Source organism: Leishmania major, chromosome 17, assembly GCF_000002725.2.
Source record: "Leishmania major strain Friedlin complete genome, chromosome 17".
Lineage (NCBI taxonomy): Eukaryota > Euglenozoa > Kinetoplastea > Trypanosomatida > Trypanosomatidae > Leishmania > Leishmania major.
The window spans coordinates 599,800-624,623 of record NC_007258.2 but is presented as its reverse complement, the minus strand read 5'-3'; the positions used below and the strand labels follow the sequence as shown (position 1 = coordinate 624,623).

The following is a 24,824-nucleotide window of genomic DNA, read 5'->3' as shown; positions in this document are numbered from 1 at the left end:
GCCTTCTCGCAGCACACCAGCACCTACGCACTTGCCACATCCACAGAGAACTAGCACAGAGGGCAATGAGCTTCAGGAAAGAAGAGCAGAGGTGTGCGGAGAGGAGAAGGTTAGAGTGGGCGCGCGCTCCCTCTCTCGCTCACAGATTTCGGAATCGGATCGTTAAGAAGGGGAGGGGACGCTGCAAGCAATGTGGCACGCAACGCAGGAGAAGAGAAGAGGAAAGACAGCAAGACGGCGAAGGCGCACACTGTGACTGCGCCCGCGGCGAGCCCTCTTCCCACTCGTCTTTTCCGACGCTACGACACCGCACGTGGCGGGCGGGCGGCGCCGTCGCGAACTGGGCAGAGGCGGAGCGGAGGTGAAGAACAGGAGATGAAAAAGAAGAGCGCGAAGGGTGCGAAGGCAGCACCTGGCCGAGAGGAGAGTCCACACTCACAGAGGCACAGCCCTCCGCGACGTGGCCCGTGCACGCCCTGTTGCCGTCCTCTGCTGTCCGATAAGACAGAGATCACGGCTAGAAGAAGGGCAAAGGCCGCAGTGGGGATCCCTCCCCCACGCCGTCAACGGCGCTATCCGAGATGCCGGGCAGTGAGGATGGAACAGTGGAGGCCAGGTTTGACATCGCTGATCCACCTCCTCCGCCTGCAGCAATGTCAGGCCTGTCTCATTTCTCTTTGTACTTTGTGTGGGTCTTTACTCTGCCAGTGGCAGTGCCACCGGCAGCGCTGAGTTATTCCTCAGAGGCGGTGATGCCACGGTGATGGCAACTCGCGTGAGTTTGCGATGCGAGTGCCCAGTGGCGCTACGGGTGTGGTCGCATTGTGAGGGAAGGGAAAATCGAGGAGCGGTGTCTTAAGCGCACGCCGACCCGCCACGACGGGCAAGGATGCCATACATGCGGGGCGACAAGGCGCCGTCGAACAACGGCACAAGCGCTACCGCGCTACTCTCCGCCTCGTCTGCAGGTGCCGCTGCTGCACGGCTATGGAGCTCGGACAGCTCCTCATGCAAGTAGAGGGTGCGATCCAGGAGAAGCAGCGACTCGACCAGGTGGCACATCCACATGCGCAGCACGGTCAGACCGAGGAAGGAAGCGAAGTGCTCCTGTTCAAAGTTTGCCCCCATCGTCTCAGGCAGACGCTGCCGCGTAAGCACGTACCGCGCGTGCGCCTCCTGCGCCGTTCGGCACACGGCGCAGCACCGCCCAATCTTCCACGGCGTGTACGGGGTGTCCTTGGAAGACTCGGAGTAGACGTACTCGGCGGCGACGGCGTGCACAAATCGGGTGAAGGTCAGCGTGTCCTTGTCGCGCGAGATTCGTCGAAGAAAGGCAGGCTCGAGGTACGGCGGCACGTCCGGGAACGCGCACGTGTCATCGCCGCCCAAGGTGTCAGTGTGTGCGCAGCCGGAAGGACGTGGCACAGAGCCGTCCCGCCGCCCTGCCTCCCACGTCTCTGCCAGCTGTCTCCACAGGAGCTTGAAGAGGCTGCGAAAGAAGAGCAGCTTGGCAGAGCTGCGGTGGCCCTCGGGCGAGGCCGTCGACCAGGCATCCAGCGGCTGCGTGGCAAGGAGGAGCGAGATGCTGTTAGTTGTCAAGCCGCGGCGCTGCAGTGCGCGACTCAGCGGAAAGCCATGCGGCGTCAGTGCATGCCAGCAGCAGCTGACGAGCAGCAGACCACGTGCCGAGCTGCTGCGGAAGATGCGGCACATGTTGGAGCCCAAGTCGCCGCACGAGTGCAGACCAATGAGGACAGTGTTCCGCACGCTAGGCACGCACACCACAGGTGTGGAGGGAAGGGCAGGGGGCAGTACTGCCAAGACGAGCGCAACGCGCTCACGGCCCCATGTCCCCGCATCTGGCAGCTGCCAGTTGCCTACGCATGCAATGCCGCCACCGTGGCGGCCCGTCGACTCGAGCACGCACTCCTGTGCCGCTGCTGTGGCGCCCGCCCGCAGGCGATAAAGCCGTAGCGTGCGCTTCTTGCTTTCCTGGTCGACACACACCTGGTGGCTGTCTACGCCACCGTCGTAGCCGACAATGGTGGCAAGCACTTGCGTGTATGACCACATCTGGGGTGGTTGCCCGGCAGCGGAAGAGGTCAGGTCTGGCTCTGCGTCACGCTCGCGCGCCGGCGGCGTCACCACTGCTCTTTGGGCCTCTCCTTCATCAACCGGACTGCTGGAGCGGGTTGGCGAAAGCATGTGAAGCTCTTTGGACCCGGTCGCCTCTTCCACAGCCATCAGCAGCACTACGCGATAGCCACGAGCAGTGTAGGCGGGCTCGAGCGTGACAGACGCGCGCTCTGGCGGCGACCGCCGCCGTTGGGCCCCGCTTGTGTCACCGCACGCCTCACCGTGTGCTCGGGGCGCCAAGGTAAGGTACCTTGGCGTGGCCTTACTTGAGCTGCCCCGCAGAGCAGCACCGCCCTCACCGTCAACGGCGACACGTTTGAGCAGCACTGCATCGTTTCGGTTCGAGAGATGCCGTGTCTCGACGTCCGTGACAGTGAAGAAGTGCTCTGTCAGCTTCGCCACGTACGTGTGCTGGGGCAGCGACGCGTTCCACTGCTGCACCTCCGTCAACGCCGGTACGCGCACCTGGTGCGGCGGTCGTGGGGACAACGTTTCCGTCGCATTATCGAGTGCATGCGCCTCCTTCGAGGCCGCTCTAGGCCCAATGCTGCCGTGCAGATGTTTGTAGACGTGCTTCATGATGGCTGTGGTGGAATTTTGCCGGACAACTTTGCCGCAGACTCGGCAGGCCAGCTTCACCGTATCGTCGCCGCGAGTGCGCGCCAAGGCAGCGGCGTCGTCCTCGGCGATTGCGCCTTGATCCTCTGCGACAGACCCCGCAGCCGAACACGTGTCGCCGCTGCAGCCCTTGGAGAGCAAGCAACACTGGTCTGCGCACGTTCGGACGTGGCCATGCAGCAGCGACTCCCAGTCCACCTTCTCCCCGACCCGACAGGCGATGCTCGCCACGTGGCCGCGCGGCTCGTACAGGAGATTGACGCGGGGCCGCCCGTCGCGTGAGGAGAGGCTCGTCTCCACAAGCGATTCGAAGCGCTCCACGGCACGCTCCTTGTGAGCGGGGTTGCAGTCGAGGCCGACCACCTGGAGATTATCGCACAGAGACACTGCACGCGACACGTAGCCCTTTCCCTCGCCTATGTTGATCACTGTGCGGACTGGAGCAACGTCACCACAGCGGTGCTTCCCGGTCGCCCCTCTCACATCCTCCTGCTCTCCGGTCTGCAGTTGCACTGCAGACGTGCGCCCCACGCCGGCGTTACAGCACAGCACTAAGTCGCGTATCGTCATTCGCATGATGGGCACCTCGTGCTGCTTTTTCAGGCTCATGCCCTGCGAAACGACGAGGTCGAGTATATCCTGCTCGTGCTGTTGCCGTGCCTGTGCGCTGGAGGAGTCGCGGTCGATGGCCCGCCGCTCAGCCTCTGTGATGAGTGTGAGACTGGCGACGTCGTTCTCGGCACGGCGCGCACGGCCCAGCATTAAGCGCCGCGTGGCGGCGTAGAACTCCTGAAGTGGGGTGAGAGAAGAGGAGCTCGATGGCGACCACGAGGTTGACGAAGCGCCTACGTCTCCGGCCAGCACGCCGGCGCACTGCCCTGCGTCTGTCGGCGGACCATCTCGAACCAGCGCACGTAGCTTGGACATGGCGTCATCGCCCTTCAAGAGCGGTATGAAGGCGCTCAGCAGCGCCTTCGTGTGCGCGAGCTCCTCCGCCTCGACAGGGGAGTTGTCAAAGTGCGCCGATGACGCGGCCCACCGCTCGCCGCGGATGAACTGGAAGTAGTTGTCCGGGTGGGACTGGATGAGCCGGGCACTGCGCAGAAACGCGCACAGATCGTCCAGGTAGCGGTCCAAAGTTGTCGTGCTGTCGTGGCTGCCACTGGTGCAGAAGAACGAGAAACCTTCGCGTTCGTTGTGCGCGTAGTCTGCCGAAAGTGGCAACGCCAGCGAGTGCCGAGCAGGCATAGCCGCAGAAGACGACGACGACCGCCTCTCTGTACGCGCGATTGCACGAGCTGGAGAAGGGATGGCTTGCGTGCACCTGCGAGTGCAATGTGAAGAACTACGCCCCCTCCCATCCCCGCCCCCCCCACATACACACACGCATGTGAAAGAGCGTGCAGCGACCAACAAAACAACAACAACGAACGCGTCGATAAGGCGGACAGAGAGCGCCACGCGCGTGCGAGTAAGACGTGCACATGATGTCGGACCAGCGAAGAGAGGAAGAGTAAGACAAAGAGAGCCAGGGGAGACACGGCAACCGTTAAACGCGGCGTCATGGGAGAAACCTGTGCCGCTGCGGCTGTGCCTGAGAGCAACACGTACTGCATCAGGGCTTGGCTTGACCTCCCGTTCCCGCAGCTCTCTTTCTTTCAGTGATGCGCGCGGCTGCGTTCGTGTGAGCGCTTGTCCTGCCCACTCCCTCTTGCCTTACAGACAGTCACGGCCGAAAGACGCGCGAGCGGTGCTGTCGTCCATTGGCAGTATTGTCCAGTGTTGTGTTCTCGGTGTCTCGACCAGCATGCCTGTGCATGCTACAGGAATCCGCTCCCACTACCCCGGCGAGACACCAGTACGGAAGTCAAGTTACGTCGGCGAGCATCAGCCTGCCCGCCCACTCCCAAACGAAAAGCAGGAAGCATTTGCTGCTGCCCACCGGTGACGCGGCCCTCACGCGCAGGCACTTCGGCCCCTTTCTTTACTCAACGTGTGGCCGCTCCCTCTGCCATTCAACACGAGGTGAGACTCAACTCCGCACCCCACCGGCCCTGCCGCAGGCCACCCATCGCGTCGTGCGACGCAGCCCTGGACGCACGCCTTCCAGCAATGCGCCGGCTCAGGCACCGGAGAGCACGACCCCCTGCCGCAAGCTCCACCCACCCACCACCCGCCCCGCACGTCACCTCGCACCAGCCCCCGTCACGCCGCGCGCCACACGGTGCGTCCCTCGGGGCGGCACGCGGGATCCCCCCACGCACCGGCGGGCCGCGCGAGGGCCGAGGGACAGAGGCGCCCCAGCCACGCTCGCCACGCGGCCCATCACATGGGCCGCGCAGGCGTCGCCGCGGTCGCCGGTCGCGACCGGCACAGCGCCCCGACCTCCCTCCCACACGTCGTCGGCGCTGGGCCATGTCCGCGCCGCAGGCGGTTCGGCATTTGGCAGGCATAGAGGAGGGGGAGGGGGGGCTGCTCGGCCGCCGTCCACACGGAGAGCTGGGTGCGGGACCCTCAGATGCCACGCACCGAGAGGCGGTGCCCCTCCCCTCTCGTCATCATCGCGCCTTTCGAGCGAAGAAGAAACCAAGTCACCACCGTCTTCAGCAGACGCGTAACTACGCACTAGACGCGTCGAGGGCTATTTCGCTGCAGCTGCGATCCTCTCACGCGGCTTCCCCTCGTGACACCTAACGCTTGCGGAAGTCATCCGCGGAGAACTCCTTTGGACGCGGGATCTTCTTCATCTTGTACGCCTTCGACCCCACGTAGGACGCCTCTGCCTTGCCGTCGTACCAGTTGCTCTGCGCCTTGTCGAGCAGCGCGTTCATCTCATCCTTCTCAAACGAAATTTTCTGCGTGCTGTTCGTTGCTGGTCCTCTGCCGCGGTGCTCGCCGACCATCGCCCCGGGCGTCCGCATCGCCTCCATCGTCTGACGGTACTCGCTCGTAAGGAAGGCGACGAGCCAGGCGAAACCGAGCAGGAAAAGCACTTGGATATTGATGTACGCGAGGGAGAGGCGGGGATATTTTTGGTTGTACTTCCACCACGACACGTGCTTGCGCACTTGCACGACATTATAGCCGAAGCGTGGGGCAAGCTTGGCGTCCACCGGGGCAGGGGTGCGGTAGGCGACCTCGCCGGTCGGCCACTGCACGCGTGACACGATGTATTCGCCCTTCCCGTCCACGATAGGGAGCGTGTCTACGTCTTGGTAGGTCGGCTGCACCCACCGTACCGGCTCGGGGTCTGGCATCGCCAAGTCGCTGCTGCTGCCACCCGTGGGAGGAGCCGCAGGAGAGGCGCCTGACGCCGACGCTGTGGACGGAGGCGGTGTGGAGAGTGGAGAGGGGGATGCCGCGGCGGCATCTGCGGCCGAGTCGGCCGTCGCCTCTCTGAGTTGCTCAGTGGGGTGGCAGCGAGCGACAGACTCGCTGTCCGCGCGCTCTCCTCGACTGTGTGCTTCAGTGAAAGTGCCACGGAACGCCGCGGAGGAAGTGCTGGGCGGGTGTGCGGCGTCCCCAGCGTAGAAGCGGGGACTGGCCGTGCCAACGCTTACAGCCAAAACACGTCCAGCAGTCGCGGAGTGAAGACCAGCGCAGCCCGAGAGGCGGCGGTGAAGTAGCCCAACAGCGAACGCGTGCATTACTCGGATCGCTTCCTTCCGCCTACCAGCTTGGCAGTGGTGTACCTCTCCGTGTTATGCGCGTGTGCAGGAGGAGGGTGGATGATTAAGGGGGTGTGCATAGCACAGAGAGAGAGAGAAGGCATGGGGGCGGGGCGGCAGCGGGAGCGCTGTTGAGAAGCGAGTGCTCATGCAGGCGAGGGCCAGATATGCGCATCAGACTTGAGGCACACAAGCAGAGAGGGGCGGCTGGGCCGTCCCACCCCCGGCGAGGGGGAGGGAGCCGGCACCTGTGTGAGTCATCACCTGCCTAGCATCAGTTGACACCGTGAGAAACGCTCACAGCCGCTGCCCGCCACGGCTTCGGGAGCTGCCCTCTTCTTCGCCTTCACCGCCTCGCCAGGTGCAGCGAAGACGCAACTGCCCAAGGGGGCTGCCGCACAGCACGATCCCACGGAAGAGCACATGGTGAACGTGCCTGCCAGCACCGACAGAGACGCATACATCACAGCAGTGGTGGGCCACGCGTGTGTGTGTGTGTATGTGGGCGGGGGGGGGGGGGGGGGGCGGGGGGCCTTTGAGGGATGCCCTGGAGTAGAAGTCGTTCTTCTCTTGCCTGTTCTCTTTCTTTTTCCTTAGGTTGGTTAGAAGGTGCACAGGTGGAGAGACAAGTGCGAGAGAAGCGCAGCCGACCGCTTGCCACTCGCACGTGTTCGGGGAAGAACCACCGCTAACGCCCACACAAGCACCTACTTACACAACTGCGTGTGTTGCCCGCGTACGTGCGTGGAAGTGCTTGTGACCCCGTACCAACTTTCTTACACAAACAAAACAACGCGTACGAACACCTCAACCTCAACCACAAAACCAACAAGAGAGAGGGGGGACAACACGGGCAGCACAACGCGTATCATGTCCCGCCACCTCCACCCGCGCGCCTCCACTCGCATGCAGAGAATGGGGACGGGGGAGAGCGAGCCGCACAACACGAGTGGAACAACGCCACGGTTTAGTTAACCTCATGAACAGACAACTATATCATAACGACAAGGTAAATCCCACATAACTTACGTACAGGTGAACACGCCGACACACACGCCGTCGTGACACGGGGAACATCAACGACACAGGCCGTCACAGGCATACACACATACACACACATACAAACACACACACACACACACATAGCGGGGAGAGAGAGAAAGAGGGCGCGAACTCAGGGACGTGTGTACACACATATACACGGCGCATGTGTGCGCCGTGTGGGGGGACACAATGGAAGCGGAGGAGGTCAACTCTGGGAAGACGAGCATGACGAACTGGAGGGAGGCAGTTCGTGAGAGCGTGTGCGACGTATGGGCGCGTGCGCGTGTGCACGGTGATGGGCGTGCGTCACCGTACACACACTGCCCCTCTCCGACCATTGTCGTGCTCTCTTCGCCTGGTGTTCGCTTATTCCCCGTCCGCCTTTTCGTTTTCTCAGCTTTGCCGTAACAACGCCGTCGGCCGAAGTTGTCACGCGCTGTCCCCCTCTTCGTCTTCTTCCGTCGTCGATCACCAAACCTTACTTCTTCGCCACACCTGTGCCGACCTGGCGACGCGACACGAGGTGGTACTCCGTGACGTCCTCGTGAATTATGTGCTCCTCGTCCGGCAGCGCCTTTAGGCGGTTGTTATTGTAGCGAACCCACTTCGAGTTGGCGCGCTGCTCCTCGCGCGTCTGCACCATGCCCTTCTCCTCAGCATAGCGGGCAGCCATCTTCATGCGCTTGATGTAGTCCTCCTCCTTCGACTTGCGCTCCTTATCGATGCGCTCCTGCTCCTCAGCCTTGTGCGCCATCTCGGTAGCCTCGTAATCGCGCACGAGAGTCTTTATCATGTCGCGTGCCTTCTTCACGTCGCTCTGCGTGAGCAGCGTTGGCGGCAGCGGGCGCCAGGCGAAGTGTGAGAGGGGCTTGACGGCCTTCTTGAACAGCTCGTTGCCGGTGTAGTCGAAGATGCGGTACTGCGGGGCGAGCGTCTGCTCGTGAATCGACGACACCCAAACGGCAAAGTAGCGGCCAGTCGGGTCCCACTCACAGTTCGTCGCGCTGATGCCGCTCAGTTTGTTCTTGTCCGTGATGGTGTTGTTGTCGTGCAGCACGAAGAAGTGCAGCAATGACTTGTCGAAGTTGGCAGCCGCCAGTCGCCCGCCGCGGGGGGCCCAGAACAGATGCGTCGCCGATGTGGCCACCTCGTGCAGCACCTTGGGGCCTTGCTTGCCGATCATGAAGATCTGCAGCACGCCGGTCTCACCAAGGCCGGCGCCGACGCCATCGCGCTTCAGGAGTACGGCAAACTTGTCACCGCCAGTCTGCCACGCGAAGCGGGTCGGGATGTAGCCACGCTTGATGGACAGGCGGGTGATGGGCACGTTGCGCTCCGCGACGTGGAAAAGGAAGTACTCCGTCGGTCCCTTCGCCGCCACCCTCACGCACAGAAATGTACCTGCCGGGTGCCACAGCATGTCCAGCCGCGTCGCCACGAGAAAGTTGCGCTCGTTCAGCACGCGCTGCTCCACCTCGCCGTCCTCGTTCACCACCATGTCAGCCACGACAGCCTTCCAGCCTTGGTTCGGGCCCAGCTCGCAGACGTACGCCATCTGCGTGCCCACCACCGGGTTCCACTCCGCCTTGTACAGGCCAGGGATGGCAAAGCTATGGCCGGAGCTGCCGCGGCCCTTGAGCAGCTTCATCGTCTCGGAGACGTAGATGTTCAGGTGGCCCTCCGGCACCTCGGCCGAGTCCATGGGGCGGTAACCCGTCTTGCACACCACCACCAGGGAATCATCAGCACTGAAGCGCATGATAGGCCAGAGATCATCGCTGTGCAGGTCAAGGTTTCCGATGGTGCGGATCTTCTTGGCAGTGCGCAGGTTGATGATGCTGATGTCCTTCGGCGTCTGAACAATGATGTACTTCTCGCACGGGGACACCATAAAGGCGTTGATGTCCATCGTGATCTCGAAGTGGAGGCGCATGCTGCGGCCAGCCCACACGCGCAGGCCTTTCTCGTGCTGTGAGATGACCATGGAACCGTAGGTAGACCACACCGGCAGCGGACGCGACACCGGCAGTGCACTGCACACCATGCCGGAGACCAGTTTTTTGTTGTCCCGGTCCACCTCGGACCAGCGGCAGAGCGGGTCGTCCTTGCTGATCTTGCGGCGGCGGTACAGATCCGGCTCATTTTTCTCCCAGTTGAACCAATACCAGTCGCAGTCGAAGGATACGCCAGACTTGATCAAAAACTGCGGACGCGCATCCGGGTCTTCAGCCATATTGTGCACCAGCTCCGCCTCCTCCTCGTCATCGTCGTTCGCCGTAGGCGGCGGCACGTACGGGCCATCGTCCTTGCGCGCCTCCTCGAGTGAGCTCCAGCGGTACGTCGTGAGCACGGCAGACTTGGTGAAGGGGAAGCGATTCAGCTTCGCCAGCGCCGCCTCCGCCTGAGTCTCTGTCACACAGCTGAGGATTGCACCCGATAAGAGCGCTGTCTCCGGATCCGTCAGGAGATGCAGGCTGAACTTCTCACCGCCAAGCAGCTCCCCGATGCGCCGCGAGAAGTGGCGCTGGAAGAGGTCGCGCTTATCGGGAGTGACATTGTTGGGGAGCCCATCGATAAGAATGTGGCGACCGAAGTTGACGTCCGTCATGGCTGCTGCTGCTGCTGCTGCGGTCGCGGTTGTGGTTGCCTTGCAACAGACAAAAGGAAAAGGAACCGTGAGAGTCGTAAGAGGGATGGTGGTCTGGTGGTGTGCGCGTGTGTAGGACGGTGATGAGCGTGGGCAGAGGAGGAGAGCAACGGCACTGTACACACACACACACAGAGAGAGAGAGAGACGCAGACTCAGAGTGAAGAGTGGCGGGTGCTCCGTTATCGTGTCTACTTATTACTTTCTTCTACTTTGGTGTATGCATGTACGTGTTTGTATACATTTTTGCGCGTGCACGGGAAGAGCGCAGGGCCGCAGTGAGAGAGTTGAGAAGAGGCAAGAGAACAACAACGGAACTGGCTAAATCAAGTAGCGCCGAGTCCATCAAGACGCGCTCAGACGACAGGACGGCTGCGTCTGTCGCAGAGCCTCATCGAGGAGAAGTGGTGCAAGAACCACACACACGCACATGCACGCACACACCGGAGGCGGGCATGGTGGCGGCTTTGGCATCGCTTATTCGTTGTCTTGTTATCGCATTCGGATCCGCTACGAAGGGAAAGGGAAGAGAAGTGAGATTCCTAATAGCTAAGCGCTTCGCACAACACTGAGACCGCCCTACGCCGCAGGGCGCGCGCGCCCACACCCACCCACCCACACACACACACACACACACGACTTATCACACGAGGGAGGTAGGAGGAGAGAAAGGGGAGAGGGAGGTGCAGCAGCAGCGGCATGAAGGACTGCGCCTCTTGCCGCCCCCACCGTGACGGCCGGTGAACGAAGATGTCCGCCCTTCGCTCATCACGTGCGCGGCAGCCGTTCGACGCGCGAACAGAGAAGACGCGTCCCGCTCTCTAGCCGCTTGCTCGTGCGGCTCACCGTCCACCGCACCGGCCATGCGGGATATGAAGAGAGAAAGAGGGAGGCACAAAGGCTGCGCGGCGTGGGCTCCGTTGCCTCTTACTCAGCGTCCGCAGCCACCTTTTGCTGGAGGCGGTTCCAGATGTCCACCTGGTTGTGGCCGGCGTTCCAGCGCTTGAATGCGTCCTCGTAAGCGCACAGAACATACTTGTTGAAGAAGATAGGCAGCGCCAGCACAATGGGTATGCGGATGAAGCCGCGGGCGTACGTGTAGTTGAACACGTTAGTCCAGAAGGGAGCCATGATGACGGCGCGGGTGGTGATGGCGGAGAGAGAGGTGTGCGTGATCGAGCGCACACTGCAGGAAGAGCGTCTCGGTTAAGAAGGAGAAGACGGCACAAAAAAGAAGATACTTCGCACAACGGCGCGGGCGGCAATGGCAGGCAACGACGGTGGAGACACGATTCGCGTGCGGGTGGTGGAGTGTAGTGGGTTGACGGTGGCACAGGAGAGATGGAAAGGAGAAGGAGAGTAAAGCCAAGATCAATGTCGTCAAGACGCCAGAGACGGAAGCAGCAGTGACATCTGCATGATGAGAGATGGCGTAGTGAGGGTGTTCAGTAACGAGAGATGCCTGTGCCGCTCCTACGCACGGAGCCTCCGGCGCGAAGATGGTAGGGCGGGTCCATCGGACCCGCAACAGCGCCGTGCCGCCACCGCTACCACCCTTTTCCGCCCTCCCCTTTCCTCTCCTTTCACCGCCAACCACAAGTCGTCACGGCTTTCATCGCTCGTTGCACGGCACCAGCAAAGGTCCTTCGTTGTCCCGTGCGCCACTGGTGACTGCTGCTCAGCAGACCTACTTGAGCGGTGAACAGGGCAGAGAGCAAAAAACAATAAAGGAGGGCAGAGAGAGCGACGTGCACAGACGCACACACACACACACACACACAGGGGAAAGGAGGGTCAGCATCGTGGAGATCGACTGGAAGTGCGGCACGGTGAGTGAGCGTGACCGCACCAGGACCGCGCGCACCACTTTGAGCGGCAGTGAAATAAGAGCTTCGTCGCTAGAACACGCACAAGAAAGAGCAGGCTGAGGATGTACATCAAGGAGAGAGGGGGGAGTCGCCCACATCCTGCCCTTCCCCCCTCCCGCCACCGCCACCGCACTGCTCAGATTCTCAGAGCGAGACACTCGCTCAGCAAGAAAGCAAGACGGAAAGGCACAGCGTGGTTGGAGCTTGCGCGTGCATTGTCAGCGCATGGAGAGATGGGAGGAGGGGGGTCTCACACGTATGCAGCCCACATCTCCGGCTTCGTGTGAAAGCCGTCCTTGCGACGGAAGTTCGAGTACTTCTCCTTCATGATGTCCTGGTAGCCGGTCGCCCAGAGCATGTCCCACGTGATGGGGAAGTCCACCTTCGTCGGCTCCTCGATGATCGGCGCCCAAGGTTCGATCCTCTTGCTGCGAGCACCGTGGATCGTCGCTTGGTCGTCCACCAGACCCCAGTCGGAGACAGACTCACGAAGGGCACGCGTCCACAGCTGCTTCAGCGCAAACACAGCACCGTCTAGCTCCTCCGTGATCGGGATCTGGCAGCTGAAGCGGGTGTTAAAGGTGATGTCCGGCCGGTCCGTCGCGCGCCACGCTGTCAGTGACGTGTACTCCCACCGATTGGGGGGCAGGAGCCGGTCTAACGTCTCGATATCCACGTTCACCATGCACCCGTCGCCGTGGTTCCAGTCGGAGCAGTCGGGGTTGTTGCACTTGCCCCAGTGTGTGGCGTGGCCGTGACACATGCCCGAGCCGTCAATGAGCGTGTTGAGCGTGACATCCGGCATCGGGTACGTGCGGAAGTGGAACGGGTGGCCGTCGAAGTTGACGACGGTGATGTTGATGGTCTTTGTCTTCGACTTGCTCTCGCACACCTCGCCGTCCACGGCGTATTGCTGACTCAGCCGGCGCGCGATGGACTTCTCCGGCAGCACGCCGCTGCGACGGCTTTCGCGCAGGTTCAGCTTGTCGCACATAATCTCCGCCTTCTTCAGCGGCTGCTGCAGGCAGTTGCGGTGCGAGATCGACCAGCGACCGCGCCGCTGCGTCTCCGCGAGTTCTTCGATTTCATTGTAGAGGTGCGGGATGATGCGGTACTGTCGCTTGGCGGCGGACACCGCCATGATGCTTGCGCATACGGCCGGGACCGCGGCTGCGCGAGTGGCGAAGCAAGGTAGGCGAAGCATGGCTGCGGGCCGCGCGTCCCTCAACCCGGACTACGCAGAAAACGGAGGGAAGGGGGAGGGGGGATGGTCGTTTGCCTGGCAACGACTAGACACGTGTGGCGGCTCACGGAGGCGGCTGGGCAAGCCAGAGAAGGAACAGCAGAGAGACGAGTTCAAAAAACAAAAGAGAAGTTCGCCGCTCACCACGCATTCGCGTGCGAGGGCGCACGCACAGACACAAACGTGAGAGAGAGAGAGAGAGAGCTCGCGGCGGCAGAGAAGTGCCACGAACGCAAAAATGAGTCTTCAGCTGCTATGCGGTGGTGAAGTTTGGCCCGGACAAGCCACCGAGAGAAAAGGGGATGGGGGAGGAGTGCTAGTGCTTCTAGTATAACTATCAGATACCTAGTCTACTTACACCCGCCGAGGGAGTGCGCGCGTACGTGTGTGTTTTGAGGGTGGTGGGTGGATGGGGAGTCGCACAGAGACGCACTCAGGCGCAGGAGCTCACGCGAACTGAAATTTCTGCTACAGGTTTCGTCCGGGTCACATTGCTGTCTCTGATGATGTAGATCGCTCAGCGTAGGTGGCATGCAGCGGGTAGCTGTGGCGGTGGCCATTCGTCGTGGGGATGCCACGTAGAGTAAGAAGAAGGAGGGAGGAGGGGGGCAGAGATAGATGGCAGTGACACAATCGATGAAGAGTATACAGCGAGAGGGAAGAGCGTCGTGGCGCTTCAGATCGTGAAAACCGCTGGAGAAGAAACTGCTAAATACCTTGCCTTGAGTAGCCACTGACACACACACACACACACACACACATCCGTATACATAGACAGACGCGCATGCGCATGCGCATGCACACGTACGCCTACGTGTACGTCCATGTGGGTGTCCGCGCTCGTCATGCGCCATCCAGATTGCGCTGTGGCAACACAAAGAAGAGAAGATGGGGCGGCGGCGGCGGCGGAGGTGGCAGCGCACTCAGCGAGCCGCGGCGGGGACGGCGGGGGAGGGGGACGTGGCTTGTGGCTCCACTTCATCACGCTGAAGGGCGAGAGAAAGTGAAAGCGAGAGATGGATGCATCCATTATGCCCACGCACGTATGCAGAGGGGGCGGAAGTGTTCGTACATAACGAGGTTCGAGAAATGAGCGGGGCACGGCGGGGGTAGGGAGGCAACACGACACAGCAGGAGGGTATGAAGGAGGCGGAGGAGACCCACAAAACCGAGCCGCAGCAAGAGAATCAGGAGGAGAGAGGCAAGAAGGAAGAGAGCGATGCAGCCATGCGTCTCGCTTGAAGTGGGCTTGCCCTTGCTGTGGCACGATCCCCCTTCATCTCCCTCACTAAACGGCCCCCTTGAGTGCCGGATGGTCATTCATAGCTCGTCCATGATGTCGAGCAAGTCGTTCATGGTCGCGCCACCTGTGGCTGGCACAGCACCACCAGCATCACCGCTGCCTGCCTCCTTGGGTGATTGGAAGTCGCTCATGATGCCCAGGAGCTTCTTGTTCTGCTCCTGAACCGCAGAGGCTGTCATGCGAGTAACCGGTATCGCCGGCGTAGCGCCGGCGCCTCTGCTGCCAGCTGCGTTCGTGATCGACGTCGGGGCCGCAGAGGGCACTGGCACGACAGCGGTCGCCCCACCACTACTGCCGGCGCCGTCGGGAAACAAGTCGAGCTCGAAATGCTGCACGCCGCCAGCTCTGTTCACGGACCCGATGAGCTGCGCAAGAGAGTTCACCTCCGCGTCGTAGGCGCATTGCTTGTCCTCGGCGGCGACGGAAACAGGCGGCGGCGTAGAAGGGCTGGCGAAGGCGGTGACGGCACCAGCGCCCCCAAACGGCGGTTTCTTCGGCATTGGCATCTCAAGCGTCTGCCTCAGCAGCGGGTCGGCGGCAACGGTAGCATGAGCTCCTGCACCGCCAGCCACAGTATCCGACCTAGACGACCCGGCAGCAGCAGCGGCGGCGGCGGCGGCGTAGATGTCGAAGCCGTTGCTTGTCATTCGCGCGGCACCCTTCCGCGGCCTCCATGACCCAAGGGGTATACGCGGAGGGTACGGAAGGTGTGCATCAGGGTGGGGGAACGTTCCAGGCTGGGGCACCCCCGCGACGTAGACGAGCCCTGGTGGCTTGCAGGCGGGCGAGGGCGACAGAAACGCATCGCGAGGGATGTAAAAGGCGCCGCTCGTGCGGTCCTGCACCTCGTTTTCGAGGAAGACGGACACCCGCACGTGACGGCCGGTGAAAAAGTTGAGCAGTGATCGCCTTGTGCTGGCCCAGTCACCCATGTTGAGCGTGCTGGCGAGCCGCAGCACACGTTTCTCCGCCGCGCTGGTGAGAGGTTGTATCTCGGCCGGCAAAATCTTCTGTGCGGCATCCAGGTGATTCAGCGTCAACTCCAGCAGCTCCAACGGGTGGCGCAGCGTGAAGACTTGGTACTTGACCGTCATGTAGACGAGGTCGTACAACTTGCGCATCGAGTTCGCGCTAAGACGCATAATGGTGCTGCTCGACAGCGCCGTGAACACCTGGAGCACTGACGTCGATGAGTACATCGCCGGTCGTGCGAAGAGCTCGTTCACAAAAGCGGTGTCGAAGATGTTCGTGCCAATGTCGCGTAGCACGCTGGCCGCCCTCTCCGGCGGCACCGCCTGCGCGTGCAGGCGCGAGTTCAGCACGAAAATCATCTCAACTGCAAGGTTGAGGATCAGGAACGGCAGTTCATGCGAGCTCATTGTGCGTCTCTGCACGTCTGTGTGTGGTTGCGCGCGTGTTGGGGGAAAGGACGGGGAGGATGATCTGGTGAGGCCCTCAAGTGGGAGCGGTGGTGCTCTGCGGTGCCGCTCGTACGTTCAGCAGGGAGTGTTGGGACGGGTGCACGTGTGTGTCTGTGTGTGTGTGTGACACCCATTGCCCTTCAGGAAGTAGTGAAGAGAAGAAGTGCAGATAAGCGTGCGATCAAGCCACAGACCCGCATTTGCATTGCATGGCCTACGAGCGCACACACGTGGTTGTAGAACGAGCAGGACAGCTTCCATGAGTGCACAGACGGCACCGTAGACCCACACGTGCTGGGATGCCTCTCTCGCCTATCTAGCGCTTCGAAAACACCCAAGGGGGCGGGCGCTCGTCTGCTGCGAGTGTCACGTGTGCGTACCCCCCCCTCTCCCAAACACACACACACACACACACAAGCACATGACGCAAGCAGCCACAGCGGCACATCTGGAAGCGGCCATTAGCAGACGAAAACGCGGTTGATGTCTGCTCATCGTTGTTTCGCCTGTGAGTTCGTAGTATTTATCTCGGTGGTTAATCTGCGCTTAAGGGCTCCGATTAGCGTCCGCGGGGCCCGCTTAGGCGGTCCGACGCGGCCACACACGCACACCCGCGCGCGTGGAGAGACGCACAAGCATCCTTCACGCGCGAGTCACGTTGTACACGTGTGTGCGTGTGTAGATGCATTCGAGTGGCCGCAGGGAGAGTGGTTGGGAGGGGGAGGGGGAGGGGGGGGGGCGTTACGCCCTCCGCGTGGGCCATATATAAAGGGGAAGACAAAATGGAGGCACTCAAGGCCCGAAGCGCACGCACGCAGAGAGAGAGGAGCGCGCAGCAGAGCTCGTGAGGCGGAGCCGGCGAGGAAGAAAGGAGTTGCAGTGAGGGAGAGCACCGCCGCTGCTGCCGTTGGCGGTCGCGGTGGTGGTGGATCGAGGCGGGGAGATACATGAGTCTTTCAGGGACGGCGCAGCCGGAAGGAGGGAGAGCTGGGTGCCCTCGGATACGGCATGGACAACCCCCCCCCTCCACAACTATGGGACGTTCCCGGCATCCCCCACTCTCCCACTCGCAGCCGCCCGCTCGCTTTCGTGCCGCTGTATCTCTGTCTACGCCGATCTCCTTCCACGCCCTTCTCGGGCTCGGTCATCCACCACGGCCCTCCGCCGCCCGCCATGTCCGTCAAGGTACAGAGAAATACCCCGTAGCGAGAAGAGCATAACGCGATAGGATGCGGAGTTCGCCATCAGCGACGCTTGGATGCCTTCTTCGTTGGGCGGTAGAAGACATCCTGTAGACTGTCCCGACCCGTAGACGCAGCCGACGCGTTGCCCGAGACGGACAACGACGCGTCCCGCAGTAGTGTCCTGTCCGTGCACACCTGCACCTTGACTTTGCGTGCCACTTTCAGCCCCTTCAAGTTGCCGTGACTGTCGTAGACCTCCTCCGCATCCTCGACGTCTTCATCGGCGGCGCTGTCGCCGACCGCGCCGTCCGACAGCGACCGCGCGCGCTTGCCCGCCACGACGCCGGCGTTGTGGCCATCCCTCTGCGCCCTTTGGGGGATCTTCTGCAGGGCGACGAGGTGCTCCGAGAGGCGGGAGAGGGCCTTCAGGAAAAGCCCGCGCAGCTGCTGCGTCGACACCCCAGTGAAAGCCGCCTGAGCTGCGAGCTCCTCAGTTGTTTGACACTGCAGACCCACCGCCAGCAGCACGGCCGCCTGCGCGTGGGAGAGCACCACGCCGTCGGTGCCATCCGGGCAACGGAAGAGTCGCTTCCCAAAGTACAACTTTGCCAGCGTCGGAACCAAGTCGAGCACGTTTCCCCCCTCGATGAACGTGGTCGACACAAGACGCAGGCGCTGCACATCGCCGGCAGTGAATGTGGCTGCAATATCGTCGGTCGTTGCCTGCACAACGCCGTCCACGCGCACAACGTGGTGGTCGACCTCTGACAAGTCCGTCGCCGCACTCAGCTTGTGTGGGTCGTGCGCTTCAAAGTCGCCCACGAGGCTCAGCGCGAGTTCCGTCGGCAAGTGGCGGAACGGCATCGCCAAGAGAGGGAGCAGACGGTGCTGAAACTCGCGCTGCAGCGGGCGCAAGTCGAAGCCCATCGGCCGCACCATGACGCAGCTGTGCTCGCCCGTCAGTTCATTCGGGGCTTGGCGCACGTACAAGGGAATGTACGACGCCTTCTTCCAGAAGTTGAGTAGCTCCGTCGTGAGGCCGAAGCTGACGCCGAGGTAGTCGACGAGCTCGTAAGGGCGGTCGACCAGGGGCGTAAGAAGATTTGTGATGTGCGAGCGCGGCGCAAGCATCGCGGTTGGCGCAGAGGACTCGTCGTCGTCGCCCTCGTGCTCCTTGCCAGCCTGCTCACGCGCGTCAGCCTCGGAGTCGCCGCGCCTGTGCGTCGCTATTGCCGTTTTGGGCTCGGCCGCTGTCAGCGAGATGGACCCGCTGTAGTACTGGTGCAGCAAGGAGAGGGCACGGGAGCCGTAGCCGGCCCGAGGCAGCGCCGGGTTCGTGGCAATTCGCACGATGCGCAGCCCTGCCAGTTTTGCGAAGCCCTCTTCCAGGTAGTACTGGGACAGGGTGTAGGGAATCAAGTCACCCGATGGGCGAAGGCCGTGGCTCAGATGGCTCTTGATGCTCTGCGCACTCACTTGGCCCTCCTCGCAGGCGTGGATAACGCAGAAGATGTCCGGCACTTGCTGGCGTGCCGCCCCTGAGGTCGACGAGGTCGGCGCCGAGGCGGCGGACGACTCAACGCTGTCGGCGCAGAGCACAAACAAGTGGTGCCCCGGTGCGTCGGAGAGCAGCTGCAGGTCGTTCGGCTGATTCTTGTAGTGAGCAGCGACGAGCAGCGACTGGATGCGCTGCAGTAGCTCCTCTGCCAGGGGGTGGTATGAGAAGAGAGCGTCGCGGTTGACGTAAAACAGCTCGCACGCGCTCGGATGCGGCGACGTGGTCAACGGCGTGTTCTCCATCGTTGCATCGAGGGACAGCAGCTTGTTCAGCCACTTCTCCACCGGATCGCCCGGGCCGTAACGGATCGGATCGCTCATCGACAGCTCCTTCAGGTGGCGCGCGTCGGCGGCGCCGCTGCTGCTGCCGCGACGCATGTCGGCCACAAGCTTCATAGACAGGCTGCGGCCAGTGCCCTCGTAGCCAGACACGGTGGAGCTCAGAATGACGAGATAGGGGCCCAATATGCGCTTCACCAGCGTCAGCGGCAGCGCCGCCGCCTCATCAATCACGCACAGCTCTGCCTGCGCAAACTTCGCCGTGTCCGTCGCGGAGACAAACTGCACTGTCTGCCGGTGCCCCCGAAAGACGTTGATGCGGATGAAGCACTTGGCAAACTCCTCGCTGACGCCCTGCAACGCCTCAAAGTCGGTTCGCTCTCGATACCCCAGCTCCTTCAGCCCACGAATCGCGAACTCGAAGAGAGTCTGCACATTCTCCGGCGTCGGGGCGGTGCACATGATGTTACTGTACCCCTGCGCAATCGCCCCCGCGATCGTCATGCCAAGCGCGGCGGACTTGCCGCGGCCGCGGCCTGCCGTCACGACGCACGTTGAGTCCAGCCGCTTCTCCATGACGGTTTGCATAAGCGACAGCACCGTCTTGGCCTGGTCCATCGTCTGGCACAGCTGCATGAGCGGCCCCACATCCTCACTCGGCCTCAGCGTCTCCTTCACATTCGCCAAGTCCACCTCGTGCTGCAGACGGCCCTGCACGGCGAGATCGGCGTTGTAGGCGTCGCTCTTGCAACTCTTGCCGTACGACTTCATCTTGTGTGTGATGGGGAGCACATTCAAGTCGTCGTCCACGCACATGGCAGTGTCGCAGTCTGCCAGCGAAAGAAGGAAGCGCTCGTTGAAGCGGGGGACAACATCCCTCTGCGTCTCGGTGCGGTAGCGCGCGTGCACATCCATGGCAATCGTGTAGAGCTGCCGCAGCGACCGCATCGCGCGGAATGTGATCACGATGAGGCCGCCCCCCTTCACCGTCTCCATCGTGCGGGCCAGCGTGTTGGGGTTGATCGCCTCGAAGTCTTGCAGAACAGCCATCCCAAAGGTCTGGCCGAGGATCTTGTGCGTCTCCTTGTACTTGCAAAATCGGATGTTTGTCTGGGCCAGAAACGTCTGGAACGCCTCCTTGGAGGCCTCTGTAGAGAGGCCGCCCTTCACCTCCAGCCGGGCCCGCTTCTCCTGCTGCTTCTTGCCAGTCGACCCGAAGTCCGGGTCCTCGCGCATGCACCACAGGACGTTCACCTTCGCGTTGTGGTTGGCGCGGGAGATCATGAGGTGGAGATTCACCACCTGGTCCTTGGCCCGGTCACCAACGAGCAAGATGAGGCCGCGATGCTTGTGGCGGGCGATGTCGTCGATCAGCGTCTTGATGCGGTCGTCTACCTTGCGCTTCACCATGGAGGCACCACCACCAACGCCGCGAGCGGAGCTGGCCACAGACGCCGACGACGACATGCTCTACGTAGGCGGAGTGGAGGCGGGCTATACGGGGGGAAAGAAGGGCTGGTTCAGCTGCAAGTGAAAATGGCTTCGCCGCATGGCATGTGTGTGCGCGTGTGCGTGCCGGTCGACAGCGAAAGAGAGAGACAGGTGGGCACCAAAGAGACGGGGAGGATGCGTGGAGCAAGGAAAGGAGTAGCGCTGCCCGTGTCGTGGGGCGGCGGATGTGGATGCGGTCCACGCGCTGATTGGCGCTTGCACAGCAAGCTGTCGCCTCGAGTGCTCAGTCGATTCGTTTCGCCTGGTTGCTGTCGACGAGGGTGGGAGAAGGTCTCCTCTCCGCCTCCTCTTCCTCCGCATCGGTATCTGCCCTCGCGTCCGTGCGCCACTACGCGCACGTGGAGGTGGAGAGGCAAGGTGGAGGTGCATGGAGAAGGATATCGGTGATAAGAACGAGTTGATCCGCCATGGCGGCAAGGATTACGTTAGCCGCGTGGGAATCGGGTTAGAGTCAGAGATAGAGCGTCGACAACGCAGGAAACGAATGGTGACGGCTCAGACTCCGGGGAGGGGGGAGGCGTTAGGAGGAGGTGACAGCCGCGCACCGAAGAAACTACCACGCGTGCCTGCTCCTCCTGTGCACCCCCCTCCATGGCTCCCTTTTTACCCCCCCCATCTCCTGCCCCCTCAGAGAAACGCCTCCTGCGCTCCTTGCGCGCAGCGGCGCACGCGCGTGGAGAGCTCGCGCAGCCGCTTGTACACCGCGTGCTCCTCCATGTGCTCCTCGGCCGCGTCGAGAGCCCCCTTGATGTTTGTCTGTATCTCCTTGAAGGAATCGACGATAGCCTGCTGCAGTGCCTCGCCAGCAAGCGGTATTGGCGCCTGCGACACACCCTCCGTACCTGCAGGAGTCGTCTCCGCGTACGGCACCGTCGCTCCGGCAGCGCCGCCGTTCTGCACCTCACTGAAGGCCTCGAAGACGTCGGAGGCCATTGCCTCCAGGCACTCCACGGTGCGGCTGAACAGAGCCTCCTCGCGGCACCACTGCTCCTTCTGCTGGCACGCACGCAGCTCCTTCTGGCGGTAGCGGAAGGACGCCATTGGGCCATCCAAGAAGTGCATGAGTTTCGCGGCGCACGCGTAGATGTCCGGGTCGCTGACGAAGAGCTCGAGGATGCGGGCAAACAGCGCACGGACGCGGTCGGCGTGACGGCGACGGATTCCTGCAAGGACGGCATCGTGCTCCTTCGTCGTATGCGCCGCCGCCGCACCCGTCACGGGCTCCGGCGACTCTACATCCGCTCCTAACGGCATCAGGTCAGCGATCTCCTCGTCCTCTTCCGCTGTCGCCATGGTCTGCGCCACCGGGGCATGATGGATGTCATTCTCGTCTGGCAGAATGCCGAGGCTGCGGTAGACGAGCGCGTCTGCCTTGGAGCCCTCCGTTTCCGCGGCGTCGAGGGAGCTGCCGTGAATTTCGCCCTTCAAGTAGGCGACCGTGTTGTCCACAAACAGCTCTAGCGTGTCACGCTCCAGATGGATCTGCCGCTGCGCGATGTCCAGCGCGATGCCGAGAGCGCTTGTCGTCTCCACCACCTCCTTCAGCTCGCAGCCGATGCGGAAGTAGTTCTGCCACATGCGCCAGTTGCGGCGGTTGTTGCGAATGGCCTGGCTCATGGCGTTGAAGGATGGCCGAAGCTTGCGCTCGCGCAGCATAACAGAAGCCAGGTTATTCCACCCGAAGGCGTCGCTCGGGTCAATCTGGCAGACACGCGTGAAGGCCTCGCCGCTGCGCTCGAGTCGCCCCAGGCGCAGCGAGGCGTAGCCGAGAGCGAACCAGTCCCCGCCAAAAACGGGGTTGATGCGCACCGCCTCGTCAAAGTACTCGACTACCTTGGCGTAGTGTTCCCGGTCCAGCGCCAGGCGAGCCAGCGCCCGCATCGGGGCGGCCATCTTGTGCCCGCACAGCTCCCACGCCTTCCATAGGTGCGCGTCGTCGCGCGTCGCCTCGCCGAGCGCGACCCACAGCATCGGGTTCAGCGGATCCGTCTCCAACATCTGGCGCGCCAGACTCTCGGCGCGGCGCCGCTTGTCGAGCTTCTTGCAGCACTCGATTATGCACTCCCAGTCTAGAATCTGCTCATACACATCCAGCGCCGTCTTGTAGAGCGTCTCCTCGACACAAAAGTCCGCGTATTCGCGCTTGAGCGCCCACACCGGCGGGAAGGCGACGCTGTAGAAGTAGTCGCTGGCCGTCCGCCCAAAAACCTCGTGCGTGGGGTCGCGGCGGGCCGAATACTGCTCCACTAACTCGGTGAGTTGCATGAACGCGCGTTCCTGGACACGATTGCGCCGTGATTCGAGGCGTGCACGCATCAACAGCGTCTGGCACCGCACCATGAACGGCGACGGGGCCGGGTCCGCTAGCAGCCGCTCGATGTACGTCATCATGTGGTGCCGCGTGAGCCCGTGGTCGGGGTTGTTGTTGCGGATATCCATGCAGAGAGCAAGGAGAATTGCCTTGTCCTCAGGGTGAAGCGGGGTGAGGGGCTGGAGAGCCGCCTCGGGCGTCTCGCGGGGTCGGTCGAGCAAGTCGTGGCCGTCCTTTTCCGCCATGATCGTCTTCGGCTGTTCCTCCAGCATGGACTGGGGAGGAACCGGGCGGCTACTTGTCGCGTTCAGCACCATCTGGACGTGCTGGTTCTGCTGCCAGCGGGTGCGCACCCCCATCATCGACGTCTCTTCCACGTGCAACCCGCTAAGGCGCATGGCTGCCTCGAACGTAGCCTTTGCCAGATCGCGGCGGTGGTAGTATCTCTGCACCTGGCCCACCTCCAGCAGCATCTCGACCGTCTGCTCCTCGCTCGGCAGCCGCAGCACGGCGTCGACGCACGCCGCCAACGCCAGAAAGACCGTGTTGGAGCGATGGGAGAGGCATAGCTGGTGGCGGAAGAAGGCGCGCAGACGCCACGGCGAGGTCAGCGGCAGCAGCGGCACACCCGGCTCGAGCTCTGCCTTGGCAATACTGATAATGCAAAGGAGAAGGCCAGGAAGGCGCATCGCCGGCACCGGCATTTCGCCATCCGTCGTCAGCAGTCGCTGGAGAAACAGGCCTTGCAGCCGCTCGCGCTGAGCGGGGGTCAGAGCCGTGGCTGAGGAAGGAGCCACCGGGGACGTGGCAACCGGCGCTGCCGCTTCCTCTTCGTTGTCGCTGTTCCTCCCATCCGGGCCCTCGTAGCCGTTGGGCAGAGTACCGCCAAAATGGTTCAAGACGGCACCGTAGCGCGCCCTCTCCGCCGCGGTGAGCTCGCCTGAAAAGTTCTCGGCGTTAAAGAGGCGCAGGGCAAACGTGAGAGCTGACACAATGCCATCCGCTGCCGCCTCCTCCCTCACGGCTTCGCGGCTGCTGCTGCTGCGAAGGTGCAGCTCCACCGCTGCGTGGTAGCGGCTGGAGAGCTCGCCGGCCTCCTCCAGCGTCAGCTGGAGCCTGTCACTCACTATGTACCGCTCGATCCCCTCCAGAGGGGACGGCAGAGTCAGCAGCAGCTCCATGTCAACCACAGAAGCCTACCGCGAAGCGCAAAAACTCTTGATTATGATGATTAGGATGATGATGGTGCGTGCGCGTGTATGTGTGTGTGTGTGCGTGAAGCAAGGAGAGGGAGGGAGCGGGTAGTCCGCCACACGTCACCCTACACGGATAGTTTGTGTTGAGAGGAGGCGGTATAGTCCATGACGAGGAGAAATGAGAACAAGGTAGGCCGAACAAGATCCAAGTGCAGCAGGGCGTGGTGGTGAAGGGAGATCGAGTGAACACGTGTGCACGGGGTGCGCGTGTCTGTGTGCACGTGCAGGGAGGTCAGATGCGGAGATGCGACGGCAAGGCCACTGACAGTCGTAGAGGGAGAGTGCAAGGAACACGCGGCAGTGAACGCCAGTAAAAGCCGCCGTCGTTTCACCCGGCGGTGCACCCGCACACATACACACACGTATGTGTGCACGCGTGTGGGCATATGTGCTGTGCTGTGCTGTCCGCGTCTGCTGCGGGAGTTGTCGACCTGCAGTTAAGGAGAGAAAGCACCCGCGCACAACGCGGCACGCAGAGGAAGCCACAAAGAGCGGTGGTATCGCTCAACGACAGGCAGCTTACGGTGGCGCGCGCTTGCATGCTGGTGTATGGACGCGAGGGCGGGAGGGAGCACGGATGCTGTCAGAGAGAAATCGGATGGGTGGCACAGAGAGTGACGCGTCGCCCATCCGCAGCGCAACGAGACACATTCACAAGCGACGATGGTGGACGCCGTTCCGCTACTCGAAAGCAATACCCCCTTGTGCACATTCACGCACATCTCTGAGCAGATCACATGCGCGCACACGCGCACCGTCGCACGCAGCGCACACCAA

At 62.3% G+C, this 24,824-nt stretch overlaps 8 protein-coding genes across 8 annotated transcripts; all 8 read right to left on the bottom strand.

Annotated features, from left to right (window-relative positions):
* Window positions 1-855: 855 nt before the first annotated feature.
* Window positions 856-4,002, bottom strand: LMJF_17_1310 (conserved hypothetical protein; the record flags this gene model as incomplete). Its single annotated transcript, XM_001682336.1, has 1 exon — window positions 856-4,002. The coding sequence occupies one exon, from the start codon at window positions 4,000-4,002 to the stop codon at window positions 856-858; it is 3,147 nt and encodes a 1,048-aa protein (XP_001682388.1).
* Window positions 4,003-5,444: 1,442 nt separating this feature from the next.
* LMJF_17_1300 (conserved hypothetical protein) lies at window positions 5,445-6,011 on the bottom strand (the record flags this gene model as incomplete). Its single annotated transcript, XM_001682335.1, has 1 exon — window positions 5,445-6,011. One exon carries the CDS (start codon window positions 6,009-6,011, stop codon window positions 5,445-5,447), a length of 567 nt encoding a protein of 188 aa, XP_001682387.1.
* A 1,933-nt stretch (window positions 6,012-7,944) lies between these two features.
* Window positions 7,945-10,074, bottom strand: LMJF_17_1290 (putative translation initiation factor; the record flags this gene model as incomplete). The annotated part of the gene is made up of 1 exon (XM_001682334.1): window positions 7,945-10,074. The coding sequence occupies one exon, from the start codon at window positions 10,072-10,074 to the stop codon at window positions 7,945-7,947; it is 2,130 nt and encodes a 709-aa protein (XP_001682386.1).
* A 966-nt stretch (window positions 10,075-11,040) lies between these two features.
* Window positions 11,041-11,244, bottom strand: LMJF_17_1280 (conserved hypothetical protein; the record flags this gene model as incomplete). Its single annotated transcript, XM_001682333.1, has 1 exon — window positions 11,041-11,244. One exon carries the CDS (start codon window positions 11,242-11,244, stop codon window positions 11,041-11,043), a length of 204 nt encoding a protein of 67 aa, XP_001682385.1.
* A 987-nt stretch (window positions 11,245-12,231) lies between these two features.
* Window positions 12,232-13,185, bottom strand: LMJF_17_1270 (conserved hypothetical protein; the record flags this gene model as incomplete). Its single annotated transcript, XM_001682332.1, has 1 exon — window positions 12,232-13,185. The coding sequence occupies one exon, from the start codon at window positions 13,183-13,185 to the stop codon at window positions 12,232-12,234; it is 954 nt and encodes a 317-aa protein (XP_001682384.1).
* Window positions 13,186-14,544: 1,359 nt separating this feature from the next.
* LMJF_17_1260 (conserved hypothetical protein) lies at window positions 14,545-15,906 on the bottom strand (the record flags this gene model as incomplete). The annotated part of the gene is made up of 1 exon (XM_001682331.1): window positions 14,545-15,906. The coding sequence occupies one exon, from the start codon at window positions 15,904-15,906 to the stop codon at window positions 14,545-14,547; it is 1,362 nt and encodes a 453-aa protein (XP_001682383.1).
* Window positions 15,907-17,192: 1,286 nt separating this feature from the next.
* Window positions 17,193-20,378, bottom strand: LMJF_17_1250 (conserved hypothetical protein; the record flags this gene model as incomplete). The annotated part of the gene is made up of 1 exon (XM_001682330.1): window positions 17,193-20,378. The coding sequence occupies one exon, from the start codon at window positions 20,376-20,378 to the stop codon at window positions 17,193-17,195; it is 3,186 nt and encodes a 1,061-aa protein (XP_001682382.1).
* Window positions 20,379-21,107: 729 nt separating this feature from the next.
* On the bottom strand, window positions 21,108-23,972 carry LMJF_17_1240 (conserved hypothetical protein; the record flags this gene model as incomplete). Its single annotated transcript, XM_001682329.1, has 1 exon — window positions 21,108-23,972. One exon carries the CDS (start codon window positions 23,970-23,972, stop codon window positions 21,108-21,110), a length of 2,865 nt encoding a protein of 954 aa, XP_001682381.1.
* Between the last annotated feature and the right edge of the window lie 852 nt (window positions 23,973-24,824).